This window comes from Salmo salar, chromosome 22, assembly GCF_965601325.2.
Source record: "Salmo salar chromosome 22, fSalSal1, whole genome shotgun sequence".
Lineage (NCBI taxonomy): Eukaryota > Metazoa > Chordata > Actinopteri > Salmoniformes > Salmonidae > Salmo > Salmo salar.
In genome coordinates, this window is record NC_138312.1 from 39,817,096 (window position 1) to 39,844,890 (window position 27,795).

General features: G+C 40.4%; 2 protein-coding genes across 4 annotated transcripts in view; one reads left to right on the forward strand and one right to left on the reverse strand.

The window, feature by feature from the left end:
* LOC106583542 (sodium- and chloride-dependent GABA transporter 2) overlaps positions 1–8,042 on the reverse strand; it is a 56,838-nt gene extending 48,796 nt beyond the window's left edge. For 2 of the 3 annotated variants that reach the window (XR_014382188.1, XM_082967605.1), the window contains exon 1: positions 7,590–8,042. Coding sequence is in view for 2 of the 3 variants with exons in the window: in XM_082967605.1 (XP_082823731.1) it covers positions 7,590–7,609 (20 nt within the window). In the remaining variant the exon portion in view is untranslated. The remainder of the gene's footprint in view (positions 1–7,589) is intronic. The other variant, XM_082967602.1, reaches the window with a different exon arrangement.
* Positions 1–27,488, forward strand: part of slc6a22.2 (solute carrier family 6 member 22, tandem duplicate 2) — a 34,388-nt gene extending 6,900 nt beyond the window's left edge. The window contains exons 2-15 of the mRNA XM_045705571.2: positions 8,636–8,866; positions 11,650–11,784; positions 12,350–12,490; positions 12,710–12,794; positions 12,900–13,032; positions 13,141–13,275; positions 13,373–13,476; positions 13,572–13,696; positions 13,948–14,060; positions 15,096–15,236; positions 15,480–15,582; positions 17,169–17,269; positions 24,886–25,056; positions 27,129–27,488. Coding sequence (XP_045561527.1) covers positions 8,665–8,866; positions 11,650–11,784; positions 12,350–12,490; positions 12,710–12,794; positions 12,900–13,032; positions 13,141–13,275; positions 13,373–13,476; positions 13,572–13,696; positions 13,948–14,060; positions 15,096–15,236; positions 15,480–15,582; positions 17,169–17,269; positions 24,886–25,056; positions 27,129–27,335 — 1,896 coding nt within the window. The 5' untranslated portion in view covers positions 8,636–8,664 and the 3' untranslated portion in view covers positions 27,336–27,488. The remainder of the gene's footprint in view (positions 1–8,635; positions 8,867–11,649; positions 11,785–12,349; positions 12,491–12,709; positions 12,795–12,899; positions 13,033–13,140; positions 13,276–13,372; positions 13,477–13,571; positions 13,697–13,947; positions 14,061–15,095; positions 15,237–15,479; positions 15,583–17,168; positions 17,270–24,885; positions 25,057–27,128) is intronic.
* Positions 27,489–27,795: the final 307 nt, after the last annotated feature.

Here is a 27,795-nt window from a genome sequence, read left to right on the forward strand (position 1 = left end):
GTCTTGAACGCACGAAAAAAACTTCGCTATTTGGATATAACTATGGATTATTTGGAACCAAACCAACATTTGTTATTGAAGTAGAAGTCCTGGGAGTGCATTCTGACGAAGAACAGCAAAGGTAATCCAATTTTTCTTATAGTAAATCTGAGTTTGGTGAATACCAAACTTGGTCGGTGTCAAAATAGCTAGCCCGTGATGGCGAGCTATCTACTCAGAATATTGCAAAATGTGCTTTCACCGAAAAGCTATTTTAAAATCGGACACCGCGATTGCATAAAGGAGTTCTGTATCTATAATTCTTAAAATAATTGTTGTTTTTTGTGAACGTTTATCGTGAGTAATTTAGTAAATTCACCGGAAGTGTTCGGTGGGAATGCTAGTTCTGAAAGTCACATGCTAATGTAAAAAGCTGGTTTTTGATATAAATATGAACTTGATTGATCAAAACATGCATGTATTGTATAACATAATGTCCTAGGAGTGTCATCTGATGAAGATCATCAAAGGTTAGTGCTGCATTTAGCTGTGGTTTTGTTTTTTGTGACATTATATGCTAGCTTGAAAAATGGGTGTCTGATTATTTCTGGCTGGGTACTCTCCTGACATAATCTAATGTTTTGCTTTCATTGTAAAGCCTTTTTGAAATCGGACAGTGTGGTTAGATAAAGGAGAGTCTTGTCTTTAAAATGCTGTAAAATAGTCATATGTTTGAAAAATTGAAGTTTTCGGATTTTTGTGGAGTTTGTATTTCGCGCCACGCCCAATCATTGGATATTGGAGCGGTGTTCCGCGAGCGGAACGTTTAGATGTAAGAGGTTTTTAATGTCAAACCGTGCATGTTCTTTTCAAAAGTCTCATGGAGCCTCATGGAATGTACGTAGTCCTATATTGAACACCACACATTGGCTTCTACTGTAGGCTGAATGATAGAACAGCTAGAACATGTTAACCATGTTAAAATGTTATGGGATGCATTTTCTCAATTGTTTTTGATGGTATGCCACTCTGGTAGGCCTCATTATGATCAAATAGCCACAGTAGCCTAACTAATCACTGTCTAACTTAAAGCGGATACCGCCTCAGTGTTCACAGTAAACTTCACAATGTTCAAGTCTGCAGACAGCAGACTTGAAATTTGCTCAGTGACTAACAGTTTTTGAGGGAACATTGAGGCCTGCCCATGTGTCTCTCCTCAATTGGAATGCCTGCTCACTGATGTCAATACCAAAGCTGATCATTGTGACTTGATTGAATTGGAATGATGTGAATAATAATAAAGACAAAAGTCTGAATTTTGATCAATTTTGAAAATAGAACATTTCATGCGGAAAAAATGGTGTTGTCGTTCAAGTAAATCTTCCAAGTTGGAAAATCGTATTTACATTAATTCTGACAGTATGTGAACCCACCATACAACATGAATGCATTAAAGTGTTTTTGAAGCAGAACCACTCTTTAACCAATGAGATTGTAGCTAGATGGCTAAGCTAGCTAGCCTTTCTAATAATACATTTAGCTAAGTATCAAACCAAAGACTACAGTGCATTCAGAAAGCATTCAGACCCCTTGACTTTTTCTACATTTTGTTACGTTACAGCCTTATTAAAAAATGGATTAAATTGTTTCGTTTTTTCCCACAATCTACACACAATTCCCCATAATGACAAAACAAAAACAGTGTTTATAACACACACACACACACACACACACACACACACACACACACACACAATGAAATATAACATTTACAAAAAGTACTCAGACCCTTTACTCAGTCCTTGGTTGAAGCAGCATTGATAGTGATTACAGCCTCAAGTCTTTTTGGGTACAACACTACACTCTTGGGACACTGGTATTTTGGGAGTTTCTCCCATTCTTCTCTGCAGATGCTCTCAAGCTCTGTCAGGTTGGACGGGGAGCATCACTGCACAGCTATTTTCAGGTCTCTCAAGAGATGTTTGATAAGGTGCAAGTCCGGGCTCTGGCTGGGCAACTCAAGGACATTCAGAGACTTGTCCCGAAGCCACTTCTGCATTGTCTTAGCTGTCTGCTTAGGGTCGTTGTCCAGTTGGACCGTAAAACTCTGGAGCAGGTTTTCATCAAGGATCTCGCTGTAAATTGCTCCGTTCATCTTTCCCTTGATCCTGACGTATCCCAGTTGCTGCCGCTGAAAAACATCCCCACAACATGATGCTGCCACCACGATGCTTCAGGGATGGTGCCAGGTTTCCTCCAGACGTGATGCTTGGCATTCAGGCCAAAGAGTTCAATCTTGGTTTCATCAGACCAGAGAATCTTGTTTCTGAGAGTCCTTTAGATGCCTTTTTGGTAAACTCCAAGTGAGCTGTCATGTGCCTTTTACCGAGGAGTGGCTTCCGTCTGGCCACTCTACCAAAAAGGGCTGATTGGTGGAATGCTGCAGAGATGGTTGTCCTTCTGGAAGGTTCTCTCATCTCCACAGAGGAACTCTGGAGCTCTGTCAGTGACCAGCGGGTTCTATTTAAGAATGATGGAGGCCACTGTGTTCTTGGGGATGTTCAATGCTGCAGAATTTAGTTGGTACCCTTCACCCGGTTCTGTACCTCGACACAATCCTGTCTCGGAGCTCTATGGACAATTCCTCTGACCTCATAGCTTTGTTTTTGCTCTGACATGCACTGTCAACTGTGGGGCCTTATATAGACAAGTGTGTGCCTTTCGAAATCATGTCCAATCAATTGAATTGACCACATGTGGACCAATCAAGTTGTAGAAACATCAAGGATGATCAATGGAAACAGGATGCACCTTAGCTCAATTTCGAGTTTCATAGCAGAGTCTGAACGCTTATGTCTTTTTTTTATTATACATTTGCAAAAAAATCGAAACCTGTTTTCGCTTTGTCATTATGGGGTATGATGTGTAGATTGACGAGGAAAATATTTATTTAATCAATTTTAGAATAAGGCTGTAACGTAACAAAATGTGGAAAAAGTCAAAGGATCTGTATACTTTTGGAATGCACTGTATATGGATCAAACTGCTCCATTTCCATATTATTTATGAGTCTTTTGACAGACCCGTGGGTCAATCTAAGTAACATAATAAAAAAATCCCCATCAAAATCTGTCACTTTAAGTTAGACATATCTGTTTTTCGAATGGGCTACATCTCAATCCACCACATCCGCCTATGTCTGCCTTCCGCATCTGCAGGGGAAATGGCCGAGCTACAGCGATGTTTGTCAGACCATGAGACATCCCAAAAATTGGTATTCTTACGAAAACTGCTCCATACTCCACATTATTTATGAAGGTTGTAAATGGGTTTGTTTTACCATATTTTGGTGGGAGAGTTGAAAGGTCTGTGATGAAACGTCACAACCTGTTAACTTTGGTATCGTCATTCTGGTTATTCAAGTTTCCCACTTGGAACTCCTTCTTGGAAGGCCGTTCTAGTGTTTTTTTCCCCCCAACTCGGGAACTCGGATCTCCATTCGAAGGCACCGTTACTTTCAACAGTTTGGCCTGTCAATCTCACTGTAGGTGGGGTTGTTAGGGAAGGGGATGGGACGTTTGTGAGTCACAGAGTTAGTTGGGTTTCAGACTTATCAATCAATCACTGTGGGTGGGATTTGCAGGGAAGGGGGATGTTTGTGAGAGGCTTTGTTGACAGGTAAAACAGTTCGAACTAGTAGGGTTTACTGAAACCAGGATGGCCACAATGGCAGTTGAGATTCAACCTGAACAACACCTGCATCAAAAATATTTAGAGATATATGTTTACGCTATGCAAACCAGGAAATTCAGAGGGGACCAATTTGTCAATGTTTTAGCGCTATCCCAACAAACCAATAGCATTCTCAGGACATTAGCTAACATTCCAATTAGGTTCTAGCTAGAGTTAGAATGATAACACCCCAAAAACATTATTTGAATGTTTCTAAGAAAATGTTTGAGATTAAATATCGGGGGAACGTTCTGACATTCACGAAAATGTAACAACTACTACAGAACATACGTTTCTTATTTTTTGAAAAATGAATGACAGGTTGCCCTGAATGACAGGTCGCCACAGGAGGCTATGCTTGGTATTTAATCAAACAAAATGGGGAAAAACATTAGTGTTTTATGTTTCTAATTGCAAAGTATACAGGCACCAAAAAGCACATCTTGTTGCATGCGCATATGGACAGCGTGAATCACGGCTGGGTAGGCTGCGTTTCTGCTGTCCAAATTCATGAATGACCAACTGCGTTACCGCTAAAACCAGCTTTTGGTTGGTCTTAAATATTCCTACCAGTGCTACCTGAAATTAGCACTTTGGATCATGTTTTTAAGGATACACCTAAAAAATTACCATGCCTCTCATCTGAGCATAATCATGATAAATGTTAGACAGGTAAATGAATGAACCTGGCGTTTGGGTTGGAAAATGCCACTGTGACAGTTTTTACATGACGAAATTGCAAACTAACGTGCATTTGATACTAGTCAAAAAAGGAGCCCTAAATGCATAAACAATTTAGTATTTATGTTAGTCTCATCCCTGTGGTGCTTTGGATTAATTCCAGCGATAAACCTCCAAAAGGTCCCCGTTTCGATTCCCGCTTGCGGCTATCAACAAAAAAGGTAAAACTATGTTTGCAGAATATTAATCTAATAATATGTAATGAGATTACAAATTCTTTTTTTGTGTATTTCTACATCAACTGTTCTACAACAAAATTCCTCAACAGAAAGATGGCACTAATACATAAAAGAAACCTCAATGAACAGTTCAACTTATTTGTATCATTATATGAACATAGGACTAACTTTCTAACAACATTGAGGGAATGCTTGTAAAATCTACATATAATATGTCGGGAACCTATAAAGCAGAGGTGTCAAACTCATTCCAAGGAGGGCCTAGTGTCTGCAGGTTTTTGTTTTTTCCAATGTTTTTTCCAATTAAGCCATAGAAAACCAGGTGTGGGGAGTTCCTTACTAATTAATGACCATTATTCATTAATTAAGTGGCAGCTGCCACTTCATTAAAGCCGTTAGATGCCATTTTCATAGCATACAATTTTAGTACTCATCACTGCATCTACCAGAAAGTTGGTTGGCCCTCTTCGATGTCACGTTGGTTATTACATTGCTAGGTTTTCATTTATAAAGACCCTTTATAAAAAGTCCTACTGTACCTAACATCACCCAGACAGGGATGGCTAACTCTGTAAATTCCTTTGGTCTCTACTGAGTTAACTAAACGCTGATTTACCTTTCTTGCTCCTTATTTGTGGAACAAGTTTCAACATGTCCTTAAATTTGATGTTCTGGTGCCTCGAGGGCAATACAGAAATTTGATTGAGGACCTTATTACTTTTGAATGTGTTTGTTTATTATGACAGTGTTTTTCTTTCTGATAGCATTTTGTATTTATATTTTGTGTGAATTGTCTGTAATTTATGTAATTCAGGTATCATCTGTAAAAGAGACCTTGGTCTCAGTATGACTCTGATAAAATAAAGGTGTGCAAGTACAAAAAAAAGTACAAGGGAGGAGCGAAAACCCGCAGAAACTCTGCCCTCCTTGGAATGAGTTTGACACCTGTGCTTTAAAGAATACATAAAATGTATTTGAACATTCTTGCAACAGAAGGGGGATGTTTTGTGCACCCTGATAGAAACATTGTATGAATGTCAGCACAACGGGACAGATGTTGTGTTTTGGGATCCTCTCTTGTAATGTCTCCACACGGTTCTCACAACCTAATGAAATGTTTTGGGAACTTTTAAGAACACAAATATGGTTGTGTTCTGTTAACATTCTTGCCACATCAGAGGAATGTTTTGTGTACCCAAATACAAAAATGTTTTAATCATCAGCACAACTGGACACGTTGTGTTATTCGAAACTTTGGGGGGAATGTTTTACAACTAAAGGAAATGTTTTGGGAACATTCACAGAACCAGTTTTGGTTTGCTGTATTCTTCACAAAATGAAAACACTGTAAGAGTACATTTCCTCAGAAATGTGTCACCTGAACATGCAGAGCTGATGTGGTGGATCGGTAAACCTGGGATCGTAATAATCTCCTTAGGCCCACAACATGCTACACAACAATGTTACCGAGGAACAATATACAAGTGTGTGGGCTGGGGGCCGGCTGCTATCTTATTTCATGACCTCAATAAAAGCACCACCACCTCTCTCAACACATCCATCTAGCTCACTTGATATCCTGCTCACTCTCACTAACTCAAGTTGTATTGGAAGCAAACAACATAGTCCAAGGATTTGAGAAATCTTCAAACAGACACTTGACGGTTTACTGATCTGCTGCATGAGGTACAGGATGTGCTTTTACTTTGACATTTTGAAATGTGCAGTTTCTCATCAGTCAAACTGTCATCTGTGCGATAAATAGGTTGGCAGTATTAAAGGCTTTATTTTAAAGATGTAATGCTATCATCAGATTAACTAAACATTTTAAGTTGGATGAACTCTAATAGATGTTTGCTAAAATATGGAATTTCGGGTTATTGACAGATGGCTGTTATATTTTTTTATTTGGTTGAAACAAGTATATTAATATTTTACCTAGAGTCCCCCTTGACTCCTTTCCAGTTTCAGTCACGATCCAATGAATGGACAAGTTAGTGGATTCTTTCAAATCTGCTATGACATACTAACTAACTATAGACCAGTTAAACAGGTAAAACAATCTCACTAATGATTAGAACAAATCAACTTACTGTTTTACTAGATCTGGTTTAATGCATCATTTTTCAGCCTCTGAAATAAATGTTTTAGTTGTAAACTGGTCCCTGACAAGTAAATGGACTAAAATAAAGTAAAAACTATTTGCCGAAAAGGCACACAGGGTAGGTAATATGTTAAGTTGCACTATAAGCTAATTAAACTGTGGGGGATCTTATCCCGATATCGGGATTCATTGTCAAGAGACCAGGGCGGGAAATTCAAAAACTGCAAGAATCTAATAATTTCAATTTCTCAAACAATCAACTATTTCTCACAATTTGAAAGATAAACATCTCCTAAATCCAACCACATTGTCCGATTTCAAAGAGGCTTTACGGCGAAAGCATAAAGTTAGGTTATGTTAGGAGAGTACATTGAAAATAGCTGTGTGTAATGTTTTGTCAATTCAAAGACAGGCGTCACCATAAGCGGATAACCAGCTAGAATTATGCACCAACCTTTGACAATCTTCCTCAGATGACACTCCTAAGACATTATGTTACACAATACATGCATTTTTTGTTCCATCAAGTTCATATTTATATCCAAAAACAGCATTTTACCGAAGCGGTGAAAATCAGATTTTTTTTTTCTCTCAAATGCTTCCGGTGAACAACGTTACAAATCACAAAATTACTATTCGATAACATTGGTAAATTATATTATTGTCATTCAAATATTCATAGTTTAACATTTCGTAAATGCTACTGCAATGCCAGATTTCAAAATAACTTTACTGGGAAATCACAATTTGCAATAAACCGGGTGCTGTGCTAAGAACAATAGGCTAGGCTATACAGGTTAGCACCATCTTGTAACCATGTAATATCAAAATTACTATTGTCAATATTCCCTTACCTTTGATTCTCTTCATCCATTGGCAATTCCACGCATCCCAGGTCCACTGCAAATGTGGTTTCTTTCAACAAAGTTCATAATTGATGTCCCAATAACTCCAAGTTGTTAGCGCTTCGGTAGGCTACTAAAAAGTAGCGCGGGGGGGGAATCACGGCGAAAAGTAAAAAAAATAATCTATTTACATTGTTCAAACATGTCAAACGTTGTTTAGCATCAATCTTTAGAGCCATTTTTAACGTGAAACATCAGTAATGTTTCAACCCGACCTCTCCTGTGTCTTGAAAAACGTCTTTGAAAAATGTATCGCATCACATGATTGCGCAGGTGCAGCCAATAATGAAGTGACGACATCCCAGGGAGGTCAACTTCTCTTCCTTGTCATCCGGTCTCTGTTCATCATAGACGCTTCAAACAACTTTATAAAGATCGTTGACATCTAGTGGAAGCCGTAGGAGTTGCGAAATGAATCCTTTCTCACTATGGTATCTATAAAACAATGACACTAAATAGTACAGTCACAAAATTCAATTTTTTTTTGATCTATTTTTCACAGGTTTTTGCCTGCAATATGAGTTTTGTTATACTTACAGACACCATTCAAACTGTTTTAGAAAATTCAGAGTGTTTTCTATCCGAATGTGTTAATAATATGCATATCCTAGCTTCTGAGTTGGTGTAGGAGGCAGTTAAAAATGGGCACATATTTTTTTCAAAATTTCTCAATACTGCCCCCGAGCCCCAACAGTTTTAACAAAGCAAACTTAAGTTTACTCAATATTGCTTTTCAAATTCAAGTACATTGAAAGAAAAAGAAAAACGTTGGGTTAGCGGAGTATTCCAGCTCAACATTTTCACAATATTAAGTCCAGCCAACTTGGATATTTAAGCAACATATTTTTATTTACAGTGTAGTAATCATGCTTTAGATATTCACCACAATGTTAAGACATTAAAACAAAAGCCTTGTTTTCAACATAATATATTACTTACATTTTCAAAAGTAGTGCTACAAAACAATAACTTTGGTATGGTATGCAACATTTCAGGACACTGTAATAGACTTTCAAAGGCTGAAATGGAGCGTACATATGAGACAGAGGTGAAGCTGAAGTTGATGAGTTCAGGAGCCAAGATGAACGTGGAACACCCTGAACCCAAGCCCCAGGACAGGGGCAAGTGGGGCAGCAAAACGGAGTTCTTATTGGCAGTAGCTGGACACATTGTCGGTCTGGGAAACGTATGGAGGTTCCCATACCTGTGCTATAAAAATGGAGGAGGTGAGCATCACACCACATCATTATGTGATCATATACATTTTAACATGCGTAATGAAATTGCTCCTATATAAAAGTGTTTTATTTAGATTTTTTCAGATAAGCCTAAACTCTTAAAATAATGAAACTTAATCCGCTGTAAATTAAAACATTATTTACTTAAAGGGGCAATCTGGGATTGTTATATACAGATGAAGTCAGAAGTTAACATACACTTAGGTTGGAGTCATTAAAACTCATTTTTCAACCACTCCACAAATTTCTTGTTAACAAACTATAGTTTTGGCAAGTCGGTTAGGACATCTACTTCGTGCATGACACAAGTTATTTTTCCAACAATTGTTTACAGACAGATTATTTCACTTATAATTCACTGTATCACAATTCCAGTGGGTCAGAAGTTTACATACACTAAGTCAGCTTGGAAAAGACCAGAAAATTATGTCATTGCTTTAGAAGCTTCTGATAGGCTAATTGACAACATTTGAGTCACTTGGGGGTGTACCTGTGGGTGTATTTCAAGGCCTACCTTCAAAATCAGTGCCTCTTTGCTTGACATCATAGGAAAATCAAAAATGGTAGACTTCCACAAGTCTGGTTCATCCTTGGGAGCAATTTCCAAACGCCTGAAGGTACCACGTTCATCTGTACAAACAATAGTACGCAAGTATAAACACCATGGGACCACGCAGCCGTCATACCGCTCAGGAAGGAGATGCGTTCTGTCTCCTAGAGATGAACGTACTTTGGTGCGAAAAGTGCAAATCATTCCCAGAACAGCAGCAAAGGACCTTGTGAAGATGCTGGAGGAAACGGGTACAAACGTATCTATATCTACAGTAAAACGAGTCCTATATCGACATAACCTGAAAGGCCGCTCAGCAAGAAAGAAGCCACTGCTCCAAAACCGCCTAGGTGTATGTAAACTTCCGAAGTTTACATACACCTTAGCCAAATACATTTAAAATCTGTTTTTCATAGTTCCTGACAGTTAATCCTGAAATAATGTCCTGTTTTGGGCCAGTTAGAATCGCCACTTTATTTTAATAATGTGAAATGTCAGAATAATAGTAGAGAGAATTATTTATCACATTCCCAGTGGGTCAGAAGTTTACATACAAGCAATTAGTATTTGGTAGCATAGCCTTTAAATTGTTTATCTTGAGTCAAACATTTCAGGTAGCCTTCCACAAGCTTCTTACAATAAGTTGGGTGAATTTCGGCCCATTCCTCCTGACAGAGCAGGTGTAACTGAGTCAGGTTTGTAGGCCTCCTTGCTCGCACTTTTTCAGTTCTGCCCACACATTTTCTATGGGATTGAGGTCAGGGCTTTGATGGCCACTCCAATCCCTTGACTTTGTTGTCCTTAAACCATTTTTCCACAACTTTGGAAGTATGCTTGGTCATTGTCCATTTGAAAGACCCATTTGCGACCAAGCTTTAACTTCCCGATTTATGTCTTGAGATGTTGCTTCAATATATCCACATAATTTTCCTGCCTCATGATGCCATCTATTTTGTGAAGTGCACCAGTCCCTCCTGCAGCAAAGCACCCCCACAACATGATGCTGCCACCACCGTGCTTCACGGTTGGGATGGTGTTCATTGGCTTGCAACCTCTCCCTTTTTCCTCCAAACATAACGATGGTCATTATGGTCAAACAGTTATATTTTTGTTTCATCAGACCAGAGGACATTTCTCCAAAAAGTATGATCTTTGTCCCCATGTGCAGTTGCAAACCGTAGTCTGGCTTTTTTATGGTGGTTTTTGGAGCAGTGGCTTCTTCCTTGCTGAGCGGCCTTTCAGGTTATGTCGAAATAGGACTCGTTTTACTGTAGATATAGATACTTTTGTACCTGCTTCCTCCAGCATCTTCACAAGGTCCTTTGCTGCTGTTCTGGGATTTTTTTGCACTTTTTACACCACGTTCATCAAGTACGTTCATCTCTAGGAGACAGAACGCGTCTCCTTCCTGAGCGGTATGACGGCTGCGTGGTCCCATGGTGTTTATACTTGCGTACTTGCGTACTATTGTTTGTACAGATGAACGTGGTACCTTCAGGCATTTGGAAATTGCTCCCAAGGATGAACCAGACTTGTGGAGGTCTACAATTATTCATCTGAGGTCTTGGCTGATTTCTTTAGATTTTCCCATGATGTCAAGCAGAGACACTGAGTTTGAAGGTCGGCCTTGAAATACACCCACAGGTACACCTCCAATTGACTGAAATGATGTCAATTAGCCTATCAGAAGCCTCTAAAGCCATGACATTTTCCAAGCTGTTTAAAGGCACAGTCTACATACACTAAGTTGACTTCTGACCCACTGGAATAGTGATACAGTGAATTATAAGTGAAATAATCTGTCTGTAAACAATTGTTGGAAAAATGACTTGTGTCATGCACAAAGTAGATGTCCTAACCGACTTGCCAAAACTATAGTTTGTTAACAAGAAATTTGTGGAGTGGTTGAAAAATGAGTTTTAATGACTCCAACCTAAGTGTATGTAAACTTCCGACTTCAACTGTATTTTAAACTTTTAATTTAAGATATATATCCATTGATTCTTGAAGAATATAACTTAAGTGCTCAAAAGCTTAGTTAAACTCCCTGTACCCCATCAACTCTAACCACAGATGCTTTACTAACATGTGACTTATGTGGTGATGTGTGATAGAAGACTAAGTAAAAATGTACAATTTCCCTGACTTTGACAGTGGTTCAAAATGCATAGTCAATTTCAGTGTTTCATGCAAATCACTTATTAATCATTGCTCCAAAAAGGGGTTTTCTTTGTCCCCTATATTTTGTTCCTGTTCACCTGCGGTATTCCCCTCTTCTTCCTGGAGACATCATTGGGCCAGTACACTAGTCAGGGTGGAATCACTTGCTGGAGGAAAATCTGCCCACTCTTTGAAGGTAAGTCAAACCTTGTTTCAAAAAACAGATAAAGCAACACCTCACGGCACATCAACTCTCCCCTATTTGACATAGATAGTTTGTGTGTATGCATTGACATGTAGGCTGTGTGTGCCTTTTACATTTTTTTTTTAGGTAGTTCTGTCCTTGAGCTGTTCTTGTCTGTTGATGTTCTGTATTATGTCATATTTCATGTTTTGTGTGGACCCCAGGAAGAGTAGCTGCTGCTTTTGCAACAGCTAATGGGGATCCTAATAAAATACCAAGTCTTAAGGATTATCTAAATTGTATCTTTACCATTGGTAGCATAGCTCCAGACTATATAAAGCTGTCAATTAACATTTGTATGAAGTAGCCCGTTTATTGATGCCAACGAGATAGTGCTAATATGGATAGACTGGTAATATGAACCTTTTGTCAAGGTTGAGGACATTTCCATTTCAATTCAGGAAGTCATTATCCTCAATTCAGGAAGTATTCCCTCATTGATAAGCCCCCCATATCAGACCCCAAATTCATTATGTTTTCTATGTTGTCGTTTTATGATGTTGACCTCTCTCAATAGGTCTGGGCTATGGAAGCCAAGTGGTGGTTTTGTACACTGGAGTGTATTACATCATCATTCTGGCTTGGGCGTTCCTATACCTCTTCTCTTCCTTCAGCTCGGAACTCCCATGGGCCAGTTGTAAAAACAGTTGGAACACAGGTATTTTATTTGTTATGCTTGTCAATAACTTATTATGGTTGTTGTCAACCACTAACTAATCATAACATAATTACCAGCTTTTTAAAGTTAAATACATGGCACAGACAATGTATTGCTGAAAGTTTATAGCTGGAAGTTAATGCACCTCAAATGTACATAAGCCATAGACTATTCATCCATGTGCTTTAATTGTTTTGTCTTTTTTTCTCTCACTATAAGACAACTGTTTTGAGCCTGGCCAGAACAGCACAATTTCTGACCATTCTCATGGGAACACTACATCCTCAGTCATAGAATTTTGGGAGTAAGTGACTTGACAATGTACATGCATTTTTTTATTATGTATGAATGCATTTTTTTTTTAAAACAGTTTGAGTGAATGTTACTAAATAAGCCTTTACACTCCCAGGAGAAGAATATTAGGCTTGTCTGGGGGAATTGAAGAGATTGGGAGTGTTCGCTGGGACCTAGCTCTGTGTCTTCTACTGTCCTGGATTATCTGTTACTTCTGTGTCTGGAAAGGAGTGAAGTCTTCTGGGAAGGTAAGGTGGCATCTCTGCCATTCAGCCTGATGACACCATGAATAGTGTAAAGCTGTTAGGATGAGCCATAGACTGAGTGAACGTAATGCTGGTCTGGTCTCCCCATAGGTGGTCTATTTCACTGCCACCTTCCCCTATGTGATGCTGTTGGTGTTGCTAGTTCGTGGACTCACATTGCCAGGGGCCATAGATGGTATCAAGTTCTACCTCTACCCAGACCCAGCCCGCCTCGCTGACCCACAGGTAGGAACACACTTCATTGTGTCCAAAACTGAGATCCATCCCACATAAGCAAATACCCTTTCTACCGCAGGTAACAGTTATTGACATATTGTTTCAGGTATGGATGGATGCTGGAAGCCAGATATTTTACTCCTATGGAGTTTGTACAGGGGTTTTGACATCTTTAGGCAGCTACAACAAGTACAACAATAACTGCTACAGGTACACAGATCTTGATCACGATTCGACATTGTATTGTGAAGACCTATTTTGTTGTGTGAATTTAAGGCTGACTAATGTAGTCTTTTTCATTTCAGGGACTGTGTGTATCTTTGTCTACTAAACAGTGTGACTAGCTTTGTGGCTGGTTTTGCCATCTTCTCTGTACTGGGCTTCATGGCTTATGAACAGGGAATAGACATTTCAATGGTGGCTGAATCAGGTAGGTAATGCTCCACATGTAACTTCAAACCTTAAATCTCACTATTTACAAAGTGTCTGTAATAAACCTGATCTTTGCGCTAGTTTGACAACCACGGCATTGTTCAACGATGGGTAACTAGTAGACTAAATGGGACTAAAGTATGACATTTAGTACCAAAGTTGTAAATACTGTGTGCCAGTAGACTAAGCGCATGTTCAACCCTTTGAGGGATATCAAGTGAACACAATGCTTTAATATATCACTTACAGGTCCTGGCCTGGCGTTCATCGCCTACCCTCGTGCTGTGGCCATGATGCCAGTACCCCAACTCTGGGCCATCTTCTTCTACATCATGATCCTCCTACTGGGGTTAGACAGTGAGGTACGTTAGAGCGTCCATGAAGGTCTACAAAATGATTTGAGGAAACACTGATTTGTGAGTCACTACATTTTAAAAGCTACTTTGCGCCTTGGGCCACTTTCACTTGGCATGAATCACTGAGGAAGCTAGCTAAGTAGCCCCAAACAATGTCTTTAGTCCAATGCCTGACTGATGATGCTAACTTGTTGGCTAGCGAGATTCAATGGTCTGCTAGCTAACTAGCTATCGTTAGCTATCGTTAGCTTGCTAATTCACTATAATGCGCTAGCTAATGACAACATGAACTATTGCTTGTCGTGGTGTAGTGCGAACTGCAAAGTAATTTACGTTTAACATTTGTACTGGCTATTGTTGTTTTGTTTGGCTTAGTGACATTGCTAATTTTTTATTTTTGGCATTTAACTATGCAGTTAACCAAGTCCAGGTTCAAATTAACATACGTCCCTGAGTTCCTGTGAGAAATAGATCAGCAACCACTCCCTTTAGAGAAAGTTAAATAATTTTTGTGTGTAATCAGCTATTTTCAGTGATAGTAATAACCAAAATTCCCGACTTGCCCGATGCACAAGTGCCTTTCAGACCTTAATCCCTGCATGTCTGTTCTGCTTTGTGGTATTGAGCTGCAGTGTTTTTGATCAGACTAATGTGGATGTTCTGGTGCTTACTATTGATTCATGCTCAGATCTAGCAAGATGTTGCTTGTTTGATCTGTGCTCAGTTTCAGACTGTTACAACATTAGAAGCTGTGTAGGCCTTTTTGAGTTGTGTAGGCTATACGTGGGTAGTTATGATATGCGTTATTATATTAGGCAATTCATAAGGTGATACCTGCTATGATTCTGATAATCTCTGTCAAATGAAATGTACCATATGCATGTTTTATCACTGCTCTTTGGAGTCTAGGCCGTGTTACTGTAAAGCACTGACAACTCTTGATGTAAAAATGGGCTTTATGAATACATTTCACTGTTTAAATGATTGTTTGTTAAATTGATAGGCCTATGTCCTCACTAAAACAACCTTTTTGCCCTTCAGTTTGTATATCACGATGCCATGGTCACAGCGATCTCAGACATGTATCCCTCTTTCTTCCACGTGGGCCATCTGCGGAAAAAACTTCTCCTGCTTGGCATCAGTGTGTGCAGCTTCCTGGTTGGCCTGCTAATGGTCACAGAGGTGAGAGTCGACAATACTGGTTGAGCGGGTTTACCACAACAGATTAGTAATATGATCAGGTAGCTTTTATAGGAAGAAGAATGGGCATTTGAGCCTCTCTGTTCCCACAGACTATCAGATGACTTGCAGTGAAAGTCACGTGTGTTGCCTGCTACTCACAGTACTTCACATCCATTTTTCATATTTAGAAAGATTGTTTATTAATTATTCTGCCTACCACCCACCCTCACTTTCTCTCTGTAGGGTGGCCTGTACGTATTTCAGCTGTTTGATTACTATGCCTGCAGTGGGATGACACTCCTGGTCTTTGCAAGTCTCCAGGCCGTCTGTGTTGGGTGGTGTTATGGTGAGAAGCATTAGGATTAACCACAAATGCAAAAACATTTCCAAACAAAACATTTAAAGTCCATAGAAAAGAGTTTAATGCCATTTGAGGGAACATACTGAATGTATGAGTCAAAACAGTACATTTCCTCATTGTACCAATAATGTCATGTTGATAAGACTGGATTGGATTAAGTTACTCTAAACGAGATACGTGACTCACCATCTGGATTCGGTCTTGCGTAGCAAAATGTGAAAATGGTGTTTTTTTACATTGGATAAGAGAGACTCAGAGCTACAAAATGGTATATCATACACTGCATTTGAGGAACAATGGGAAAGTAATTCTGATTTGAAAGTTGATTAACTTGTAAACTTTGAAAATCGCCTTTGAATGTTTGGATATCTAGTGAAGAGCGCTTTGTCTACACCTATTCAGCATCATTCACACCATCTTAAGCTTTAGCCCACCCATCTTGTTTCGCTCTTGGAGTGCACACTTGACGCTCTGACCGATGATTTGTTTACCTCGGGATAACATGAAAACAGCCTTACCAGCTCTGCTGGCAACAATTTCATTAAGCTTTTTTGCAGACGTTTACTGACACCGGCCATATTCAACGAATGTTGTACACACGTCACGTTACCAAACGAGCCAGCCAGCTAACGTTAGCTAGTTAAACAACAAAACGTGCCAACAATGCCTAACACTAGGCTCTAACTACAAAAGCAAACAGCTTTGGGAAACTAATAATAACGTCCGCTAGGGAACCAGCCAGCTAACGTTAGCTAGCTAACTAACAGTACACTTTAGTTTAAGACAGCTAGTGCCAGCTAGCTAGCTAAACAATGAACAACTAGTTAAACAACGTTTAAGATCACACAAACACATAACGTTAGCTAACGAGCCAGCCAGCTAACGTTAGCTTGTTAAATAACAATGAACAAAGTGCCAATAATGCCACAGTGCTGGGAGCTAACCAACGAGGTTCATTGTTAGCTAGCTAACTAGAAAAGCAAACTGCTCTGGGAAACAAACAATGTCAGCTAGGGAGCCAGGTGTTTTCTCCATATCTTTAGCTATCATACTCTAATTCGACTGATTTCATAACTTGTTCATCCAGAAAGTGGAGAGCAACACTTATGCAGCTCCACTACACAATACATAAAAAAGCCGTGTTTGACAGGATTACCAACACAGACTGACGAGCTCAAATAGACAGCAGCCTTCAATATGGCAGACCAATCCGAACTCCTTTCTTGGCATGTCCAGCCCACTCATTATCTCAGCCAATCATGGCTAGGGGTTTTCTGTGGCTTAACCAACAAGGCTTATAATCTAACAATTGTATTCATATTTACAGATAGCATACACGTTTGATATTAAGGCACATGAAAGTTCACATGTTCGAGAACACATTTCTGGCAAAAAACGCATTTTGGTACATTTTTGTAAATGTTTACGTTCAAATGGCTATCCTGTGAAGTCGGAACTTGTGACATACACCTACTTTACTGAATTGGGTCACATATGTTTTACAACTGACTAAAACTTAAATCACGAATCATCTGTGAATCACTAAAGTGAATACATTCTATGCCCTCAAGGTGCGGAGCGGCTGTATGATAATATTGAGGACATGATTGGTTATCGTCCTTGGCCATTCATGAAGTACTGTTGGATGTACATCACACCGGTCATATGCATAGTAAGTATCTTGCTAGCTGAAACAGTTGTCTCCATTTCATTAGTTAACATATGTTATTACAGTATACACAGTGGAAGAGCTGATACACTTTACTATTGTACTGCTCTTTTACCTTAGAAGAATAATATATATATATACACACACACACACACACACACACACACACACACACACACACACACACAGTGAGGGGAAAAAGTATTTGATCCCCTGCTGATTTTGTACGTTTGCCCACTGACAAAGAAATGATCAGTCTATCATTTTAATGGTAGGTTTATTTGAACAGTGAGAGACAGAATAAAAACAAAAAAATCCAGAAAAACGCATGTAAAAAATGTTATAAAATGATTTGCATTTTAATGAGGGAAATAAGTATTTGACCCCTCTGCAAAACATGACTTAGTACTTGGTGGCAAAACCCTTGTTGGCAATCACAGAGGTCAGACGTTTCTTGTAGTTGGCCACCAGGTTTGCACACATCTCAGGAGGGATTTTGTCCCACTACTCTTTGCAGATCTTCTCCAAGTCATTAAGGTTGAGGCTGACGTTTGGCAACTCGAACCTTCAGCTCCCTCCACAGATTTTCTATGGGATTAAGGTCTGGCGACTGGCTAGGCCACTCCAGGACCTTAAAATGCTTCTTCTTGAGCCACTCCTTTATTGCCTTGGCCATGTGTTTTGGGTCATTGTCATGCTGGAATACCCATCCACGACCCATTTTCAATGCCCTGGCTGAGGGAAGGAGGTTCTCACCCAAGATTTGACGGTACATGGCCCCGTCCATCGTCCCTTTGATGCGGTGAAGTTGTCCTGTCCCCTTAGCAGAAAAACACCCCCAAAGCATAATGTTTCCACCTCCATGTTTGACGGTGGGGATGGTGTTCTTGGGGTCATAGGCAGCATTCCTCCTCCTCCAAACACGGCGAGTTGAGTTGATGCCAAAGAGCTCCATTTTGGTCTCATCTGACCACAACACTTTCACCCAGTTGTCCTCTGAATCATTCAGATGTTCATTGGCAAACTTCAGACGAGCATGTATATGTGCTTTCTTGAGAAGGGGGACCTTGTGGGCACTGCAGGATTTCAGTCCTTCACGGCGTAGTGTGTTACCAATTGTTTTCTTGGTGACTATGGTCCCAGCTGCCTTGAGATCATTGACAAGATCCTCCCGTGTAGTTCTGGGCTGATTCCTCACCGTTCTCATGATCATTGCAACTCCACAAGGTGAGATCTTGCATGGAGCCCCAGGCCGAGGGAGATTGACAGTTCTTTTGTGTTTCTTCCATTTGCGAATAATTGCCCCAACTGTTGTCACCTTCTCACCAAGCTGCTTGGCGATGGTCTTGTAGCCCATTCCAGCCTTGTGTAGGTCTGCAATATTGTCCCTGACATCCTTGGAGAGCTCTTTGGTCTTGGCCATAATGGAGAGTTTGGAATCTGATTGATTGCTTCTGTGGACAGGTGTCTTTTATACAGGTAACAAACTGAGATTAGGAGCACTCCCTTTAAGAGTGTGCTCCTAATCTCAGCTCGTTACCTGTATAAAAAACACCTGTGAGCCAGAAATCTTTCTGATTGAGAGGGGGTCAAATACTTATTTCCCTCATTAACATGCAAATCAATTTATAACATTTTTGACATGCGTTTTTCTGGATATTTTTGTTGTTATTCTGTCTCTCACTGTTCAAATAAACCTACCATTACATTTATAGCCTGAACATTTCTTTGTCAGTGGGTAAACATACAAAATCAGCAGGGGATCAAATACTTTTTTACCTCACTGTATATATATATATATATATATATAAATTTCTTCTAACAAAAAGGACCAATGGTCCAATACTGTCACGACTTCCGCCGAAGTCGGGTCCTCTCCTTGTTCAGGCGGTGCTCGGCGTCGCCGGTCTTCTAGCCGTCATCGATCCATTTTTCATTTTCCGTTTGTTTTGTCTTGTTTTCCTCACACCTGGTTTCAATCCCTTCAATCACTTGTTGTGTATTTAACCCTCTGTTCCGCCCATGTCTTTGTGTAAGATTGTTTATTGTTTGATGTATGTGCACGTTAGACTGGTTGCGCTGGGTTATGTCAACCCGTATTGTATTTCGTGTTCGTTGTGCCGTGCGTTTTTGGTTCTCCTAAATAAAAGGCTCCGTTTGCTACCCAATATCTGCTCTCCTGCGCCTGACTCCCGTACAGCCATTTACTCATACCTGACAAATACAATAGTTCCAGCACTTGAATGTCTAAACATCTTCTAAGAATGAAAGCGTACTTTAATACAAACTCCACTTGCATACAATCTACCCACTGAGAAAAAACTGGTTGAATCAACGTTGTTTCCAAATCATCATTTCAACTCAAAAAATGAAGTTGAATCAGCGTGGAAACTGATTGGATTTACAAAGTCATCAACATTAGGGCATTGTTTCAGGATAATGATCACAACTTGTGTTATTGTTTAACACGGTTTAATAAGTCTGAGAAAGTTACATGGTTAGTTCCCATAGGTGTCAGCTAAGCTATCTATGAAACTAGCGGTCTCAGTCCGGATGTTAATATTACTTCCATTAATGAAAATTGGCAATTATAGCCCTATAACTTACCTATGTAATCAGTCAGGTCCTACATTTCCCCCCCCCCCCTTCTTGAACTAAGACCAAGATGGAGTCTAGCAGGTAGCCTTCTTTCACGAGTTTGTCATGGCTCTGCTTGATGTTGTTCTTGTGCTCTAGCTTCTGGCACATCTCCATGAGCAACTTCTTGTCTTTGACCTTGAATGTTCTGCTCTTGACCTGGAATATAGTCAGGTTGTGGAATGAACACATCAACATCCATTTCTTCTGGGCTGGCTAGTGCGAAAGTCTTAGTGTTCCAGAAGGTTCCATCTTAAACCTGGAATGTGCATCTGCCAGGTCGAGCGATAATTCAATAACAGACAGAAACTGGTTTTCAGCGTGTGTCCTCTGGTCTCTTTACCATGACAAATTCTCCAACTTGCAGTGAGGAATCCTCCTTTACATTGTTTTAGTCATAATACTTATTTTGAGTTTCCAGATATTTCTGCACTTCTACCCGTAGCTTAGCGTCATCAGGTGGCTTATCAGCTGCAAAAAGTGGATGGACTGTATCCAGCGGGACTCTGAAGGTTCTTCCAAATGATTTTCCTGTCACCTTGTGAAGCATTGATCTGTAGCTCAACAGTAGTGTTGTAACGCCTGTCGTTAGAATTAGACCAAGGTGCAGCGGAGGATGTGTATTCATTATTAAAGATTTTAATGAACATAAACACTCTATACAAAACACGAAAAGAAACGACAGCTCACGATAAACGTTCACAAAAAACATAAATTATTTTAAGAATTATAGATACAGAACTCCTTTGTGCAATCGAGGTGTCCGATTTTAAAATAGCTTTTCGGTGAAAGCACATTTTGCAATATTCTGAGTAGATAGCCCAGCCATCATGCCTAGCTATTTAGACACCCACCAAGTTTAGCCCTGACCAAACTCCGATTTACTATTAGAAAAGTTTGATTACCTTTGGTGTTCTTCGTCAGAATGCACTCCCAGGACTGCTACTTCAATAACAAATGTTGGTTTGGTTGAAAATAATCCATAGTTATATCCAAATACATGCGTTTTGTTTGTGCGTTCAAGACACTATCTGAAGTGTAAATAAGGGTCACGAGCATGGCGCATTTCGTGACAAAAGATTTCTAAATATTCCATTACCGTACTTCGAAGCATGTCAACCACTGTTTAAAAACAATTTTTATGCCATTTTTCTTGTAAAAAAGCGATAATATTCCGACCGGGAATCTGCGTTTCGGTAAAAAGACGAAAGAAAATAAAGCATGGGGTCGACTCGGGCACGAGCCTGAGTCTCACAGTACTGTGACCAGCCACTATCCAAACGTGCTACTTTTTTTTCAGCCAGAGCCTGCAAAGCCACGATTCAGCTTTTTGCCGCCTTCTGAGAGCCCATGGGAGCCGTAGGAAGTGTCACGTAACAGCAGAGATCCCCTGTAATGGATAGAGATAATCAAGAAGGGCAAGAAATTGTCAGACAGGGCACTTCCTGCATGGAATCTTCTCAGGTTTTGGCCTGCCAAATGAGTTCTGTTATACTCACAGACACCATTCAAACAGTTTTAGAAACTTTGGAGTGTTTTCTATCCAAAGCTAATAATTATATGCATATTCTAGTTTCTGGGCAGGAGTAATAATCAGATTAAATCGGGTACGTTTTTTTATCCGGCCGTGAAAATACTGCCCCCTAGCCATAACAGGTTAAATACTTGCATTACTTTCCCCATCTTCATCATCATTTTCTCTGTATCAGCTCTGATAGCTGAGTTTGAAGCTATAGCTGAACGACACACTACTGAAATGTCCAAACTTGTTACAGTTAATACATATTTTCCCTTTACCTGCGTAGCTTATTTTGACCTGTGACCCATTCTTCCAGTTATGACTTTTCACATTTGAGCCATTTCCTCACTCTGCATCATCTGACCGAGTCTGTTCTATTTTTCCATTTTGAATTACTGCTATGATTTTGTGAGTAATTGATTCTGCACCTCAGTTTTTGTACCCGGTGCTGCACCCTGCAGGAATTTTACTTCCTCTTTTGTAGATTCCATTGCAGTGGCTATGTCGACAGATCTAGCTAGGGTAATGTCTCCCTCATTAGCAAACATTCCCTAAACTTGTTGATCTACTGATAAACTGCTCTCTAAGCTATTCCCATTCACAAGTTCTTGCTAGTTGCCTGAGCTCTGCTACAGACATTGCCACAGATGCACCCTGTTGCTGTGTTAGTCTAAAACATAGCATGTTTGGTTATTAAGTTTGTTTTGGGTATAAAATGTGCATCTAGCCACGCAATAGCATGCTCAACTTCAACATCACCTGGTAGTGTAGCAAAGATTCATTGTCCCTAAATAATGAAGAATCGCCAAATGTTGCTCCTTCGGAACTCTGGTAGCTACTGGTAAGTTCCAAAGTATTGTTTTCATATTTTCCATTGTAGAGAATGGTCGCCTGGTGCGGCCAGAAAAGGCTGGATCAGTGCCAAAAATGAGGACGCATTCATCTCGTTAACGAGCTCGGGTTGATCTCCCTCTTGTACCACTGCCGCGTACTGTACTGGCACTTGTTGTATCGCCTCGGCATTGTCTTCATTTGCAGATGTTCAGTTTGTAAATTCTTCATCGCCATATGAGTTTCTCAGGCTAATGATCACAATTTGTGTTATTGCTTAACAAAGTTTAATAAGTATTAGAAAGTTACATGGTTAGTTCCCATAGCTGTCAGCTATCTATTAATGTTTCGGTATGATATGTTGGATAAAGGAATAAAGACAGACACCAATGTCAAGTTCAATAGCCTTGTTCATGCATTGTACAAATCCCTACACCCGGAGTCCGGGAAACAGTCTGCCTAGTCGATTACCTATCAACAAGACTCCGTAACATCATCCTTATCAATAGAAAGTGCAAACATAAGGGCATAACATTAAGTTCTTAGCAGTCAAGTCATAACAATTGAAAAAGCATGACATTTTCTTTTTACTTCAGTTGTCATCTTCCTTTTTCTTTTTTTTATAAACAGAGGACAAGTTAACACAGTCTCTTGCTTACAGAGTAAGCCTGTCCGGTGGCTTGCACAGCCGACCCACCCGTGGCTCTGACAGGAGTAGGATTAGGGCGAGCTGGAGACCTTGGAGGGGTAGAAGCCTCACCTTCAGTTGGCTCATGTCTCAATTCTGCACCTCTTAACCTTAGAGGAGAGAGACTGTGACTGTGATCCAGCTCATCTAGGTGAGTGTATGGTGTGTTCTGGTTTGTTGTCTGCTCTGCTACGTGCAGCTCCACCCAATTGCGACGATAGAGGGAGCCACCAACATCCACCAGGTAAGAACGTGGTGCAACTCTCTGTAGGCACGTGCCCAGCCTTCAAAATCCTGTGTGGTCTCCTGGCAGCGGTTTCATCCTTATCTTTTCACCCACCTCCAGCTCTGGTAGGTCTCGAGCAGTCTGGTTGTAGAAGCACTTAGCAAGCTGCTTTCTGTGACGCAGTTTGTCCATAACGCCAACCATGACACAGGGCTCAAGTAGCTTGTTAGCTACGGGGATGGTAGTCTTCAGACGTCTGGACAGAAGGCGTTGTGCTGGGCTGCTGTCAATGTTTTAGGTGGGTGTGTTCCTCCACTGTAAGATCGCTTCTATGGATCATTGCTGTCACGCAAGGCCCTGCTCAACAGGTTTTTTGCAATCTTGACAGCTGACTCTGCCTTGCCATTTGCTTTTGGGTGTCTTGGAGGTCACGTCGTCAAACTCCCATTCTGAGTCGAAATGCTTGAACTGTGCAGTGAATTGTGGGCCATTGTCTGTGATTACCTTGTCAGGCTGACCTTGCCTTGCAGCTCTTTATGACCGTCTATGCAGACAAGTCAGGGAGCATTTCAACTTCCCAAAAGTCAGAGTAGTGATCAACAATGAGAAGATAGTCCTTTTGTCTGTGTCTGAATAAGTCCATGCTGACAATTTGCCAGGCCCTTCTGGGCAGTTCGTGTGACATCATGGTTTCCTTTTGCTGTTCATGAGTGTACTCGGCAACAGCGTGAACAGTATCAGCGTCGGAGCGTGGGGTTTTGATTTCCATTGCTCTCATTCTCATGATCAAGTTGATCAGTGTTGTGACTAGGAGTAGGAAACGGCGTGTGTTCGCATATGGAACGTAACTGCGCCTATACTGTACTTAGCTACAAAAATAACAAACGTGTGGTTTTTGAGCCACTTCTGATACCATGTTTCGGTATGATATGTTTGATAAAGGAATAAAGACAGACACCAATGTCAAGTTCAATAGCCTTGTTCATGTACTGTACAAATCCCTACACCCGGAGATCAGTCCGGCTAGTCGATTACCTATCAACTAGACTCCGTAACAATTAACTAGCCTATCCATCTCAGTCCGGATGATAACGTTACTTCCGTTAATGAACATTGGTAATTGTAGTCCTTTAATATAACTGAACTATGTAGTCAGTCAGGTTCTACATCACCCAACTTTTAACCTAATCCAAAGACATGGTGACATTGGTTGTTGATTTCCCGTTAGTTGACAACTCAACCAATTGTAAATCAAATCTATACGTTGAACTGATGTCTGTGCCCAGTTGGTAATATTGTATCGGACACAACTTTGCCAACACTATTGATATGCTGTGGTGTAGGTATAAAGATGCAAGTCTCTCTCACGACTGATGGCTTTTAAACTCTGGTTTATCATTGAAGTAAGAACCAAGAAGAATGTCTAATTCTTGACTTCGACCCCCAGGCTTTTCTAATAGCTGAACCTCTAGCTTTAAGAGGCTTTTTTAGAACCACAGGTTTTTTCTCACTGTAAAATCGCTCTGAATTAGAACATCTGCTAAATGATTAAAGTAAAAATGTTGCATTTCTATAACCTGTTTAAACAAATGCTTAGGGTATTGACACATTTTCTCCATCTCACTCGGGTTGGCCCATGTTTTTCCAAGTCCTGAATACACTTTCTGCTTAAACAATGTCCTTTGTATGTCCTCTTCCACTTCTGTCTCTTTTTATAGGGTACGCTTGTCTTCTCCCTGGTCAAGTATACCCCCCTCAAGTTCAACAACACTTATGAGTACCCCTGGTGGGGCTACGCCATTGGTGGATTCTTCACTCTCTCCTCGACGTTACTGGTACCTCTCTGGATGCTGTACAAGATGAGTGTCACCGCTGGTTCACTGCGGCAGGTACAGAGAACACTGAGTTTTAAACATGATTAAGTGGTCCATATCATAGTCGTTTCATTTTCTACCATCTTTAATGTAGCTAAAAAAAATGACGACAATGGCATATTCTGATTCCTTGAAATTATTCCTTTAAATGTCCTACAAGAGGAAGCATAGCTCACACATATTATAACTTTATTTGTATAGCATTTTAACAATACAGATAAACGTGTTTCACATCACAAAAGTAATAACAAAGAAACAAAGACCGGAGGAAGGAGAACAGAACATGGCTAATTAAAATAATACACTAAAAGCATCATTGTAAAGATGTCTTCTGCAGGGTTTTTAAAGACGCAAAACATACACAGCATAAAAACTGCTGGAAACAAACAATAGTAACAGTCAGACATACAGTGCATTCAGAAAGTATTCAGACCCCTTGACTTTTTACACTGTTACTTTACAGCCATATTCTAAAATTGGTTAAAAAAAAGTTTCTGATCAATCACAGCACCCCGTAATGACAAAGCAAAAACAGGTTTTTAGAAATGTAGACTAATTTGCAACACCCATGACAATATATCCTCCAAAACACCGTTTGGTTCGAGTCCTGAATGCTGATTGGCTGAAAGCTGTCGTATCTGACCGTATACCACGGGTATGAAAAAACATATTTTTACTGCTTTAATTACATTGGTAACCAGTTTATAATAGCAATAAGGCACCTCGGGTGTTTGTGGTATATTGCCAAGATACCACAGCTAAGGGCTCTTAGGCACGACAACGCCATATTAATGCCCATGATTTTGGAATAAGATGTTTGATGAGCAGGTGTCTACATACTTTTGGTCATATAGTGTAGCTCTCAGTAGAATCAAAACAGACTGAGGGGAAAATCCTACTGCTTACTTGAAAGTACTGCTGGCCAGAGTAATCCACTACAGAACAATCGATACTCTCACAATCCCTGGATATGGAAAATAACAAAAAGTAATGAAAGGATTTAGATGAAATACAAAAGACAATAATAATACTCGTTACACTAGCAACAAACTATTTAGCTAGCGTCAAGCCTAATGTTTTTAATTATTTAACTAGGCAAGTCAGTTAAAAACAAATTCTTATTTACAATGATGGCCTACCCTGGACGATGGTGAGCCAAATTGTGCACCGCCCTATGGGACTCCCAATCACGGCCGGATGTACTACAGCCTTGAATTCAAACCAGGGACTGTAGTGACGCCTCTTGCACTTGTAACAGTTTAGCTTCCGTCCCTCTCCTCGCCCCAACCTGGGCTTGAACCAGGGACCCTCTGCACACATCAACAACTGACACCCACGAAGCATCGTTACCCATCGCGCCACAAAAGCCACGGCCCTTGCAGAGCAAGGGGAACAACTACTTCAGGTCTCAGAGCGAGTGACGTCACCCGATTGAAATGCTATTAGCGCGCACCACCGCTAACTAACTAGCCATTTCACATCGGTTACACACTGAGATGCAGTGCCTTAGACCACTGCGCCACTCGGGAGCCCAAATTTGCAATGTGATCCCCTCATAATGAACAGTGTTGAGTGTCCTGACAAAGGCAAACTATTCTAGCTATGCTTGGCAAAATTGGGCATCATTAAATTTGGATGAATCCAAATGAATGTAAATAGAAAACAGCTTAAACACATATGCGGCTACTTTGCTAGTGATATTCTGACTGCAGAGATTGTGACTGTGTTAGCCATAGCTAGTTGGCAAGGGATAAGAACGTTACCAGTGAGCATGGCATTGGAACGAACTGGGTCGCATCTATAATATAGAACTAATCGAACAAACGACTGGGTCGCATCTCTAGCAACCAAAAGATGAGAAAGTATGTATGTGGTATAAGCGGAATAAACACCTCCATTCTGTACGTTACCTTGGAAAAATGTACTGTGCCTCATCCCGCTGCGTAGGCCATTATTTCCAAGGTACTGTACAGAACGTTGCCGTTTAACATTTACTTATTTCAGCCCAGCACCAGTATTCTGAAATGTAGGACATGCATATCACCCACTCTTTTACTTCATATTATGATTGCCTTCCCTCCTAACAGAGAATGAAAGTGTTAACCAGTCCAGCAGAGGATCTACCCAAACCCATGTCACAGAAGGAGGCCCTCAACCCCTCAGAAGTGTTTCAGATGTTCACAGAACTTTGCACATTACGGACACCAAACCAAACCCCTACAGTTGCCAGCTCCCAGCTGAGTGCAGCACCAGCACAGACAGTGTCCATTAACACCTTGAACATGGAAACTTAAAAGAACCCATGGTGTAGTGGGAAACATTTGGCTCTTTGCACATGAACTCTGACCCCGGAGACAGGGGTTCGATGCAAGGTGTCCTACTATTTTCCCTCTCTGTTTCTCATTTATATGAAATAAAATAAGAAAAATAAAAGACAACAAACACTGCCACAGATGGGTGTGAAATTCTCTGAAAGTACACACACACACACACACACACACACACACACACACACACACACACACACACACACACACACACAAAATAAACAAACAGTAACAATAAAATAACAAAAACGAGGCTATATACAGGGGGTACCGGTACCGAGTCAATGTGCGGGGGTACAGGTTAGTCGAGGTAATTTGTACATGTAGGTAGGGGTGAAGTGACTATGCATAGATAAAACAGTGAGTAGCAGCAGTGTAAAAAACACATGGATGGAGGGTGGGGGGTGTCAATGTAAATAATCCGGTG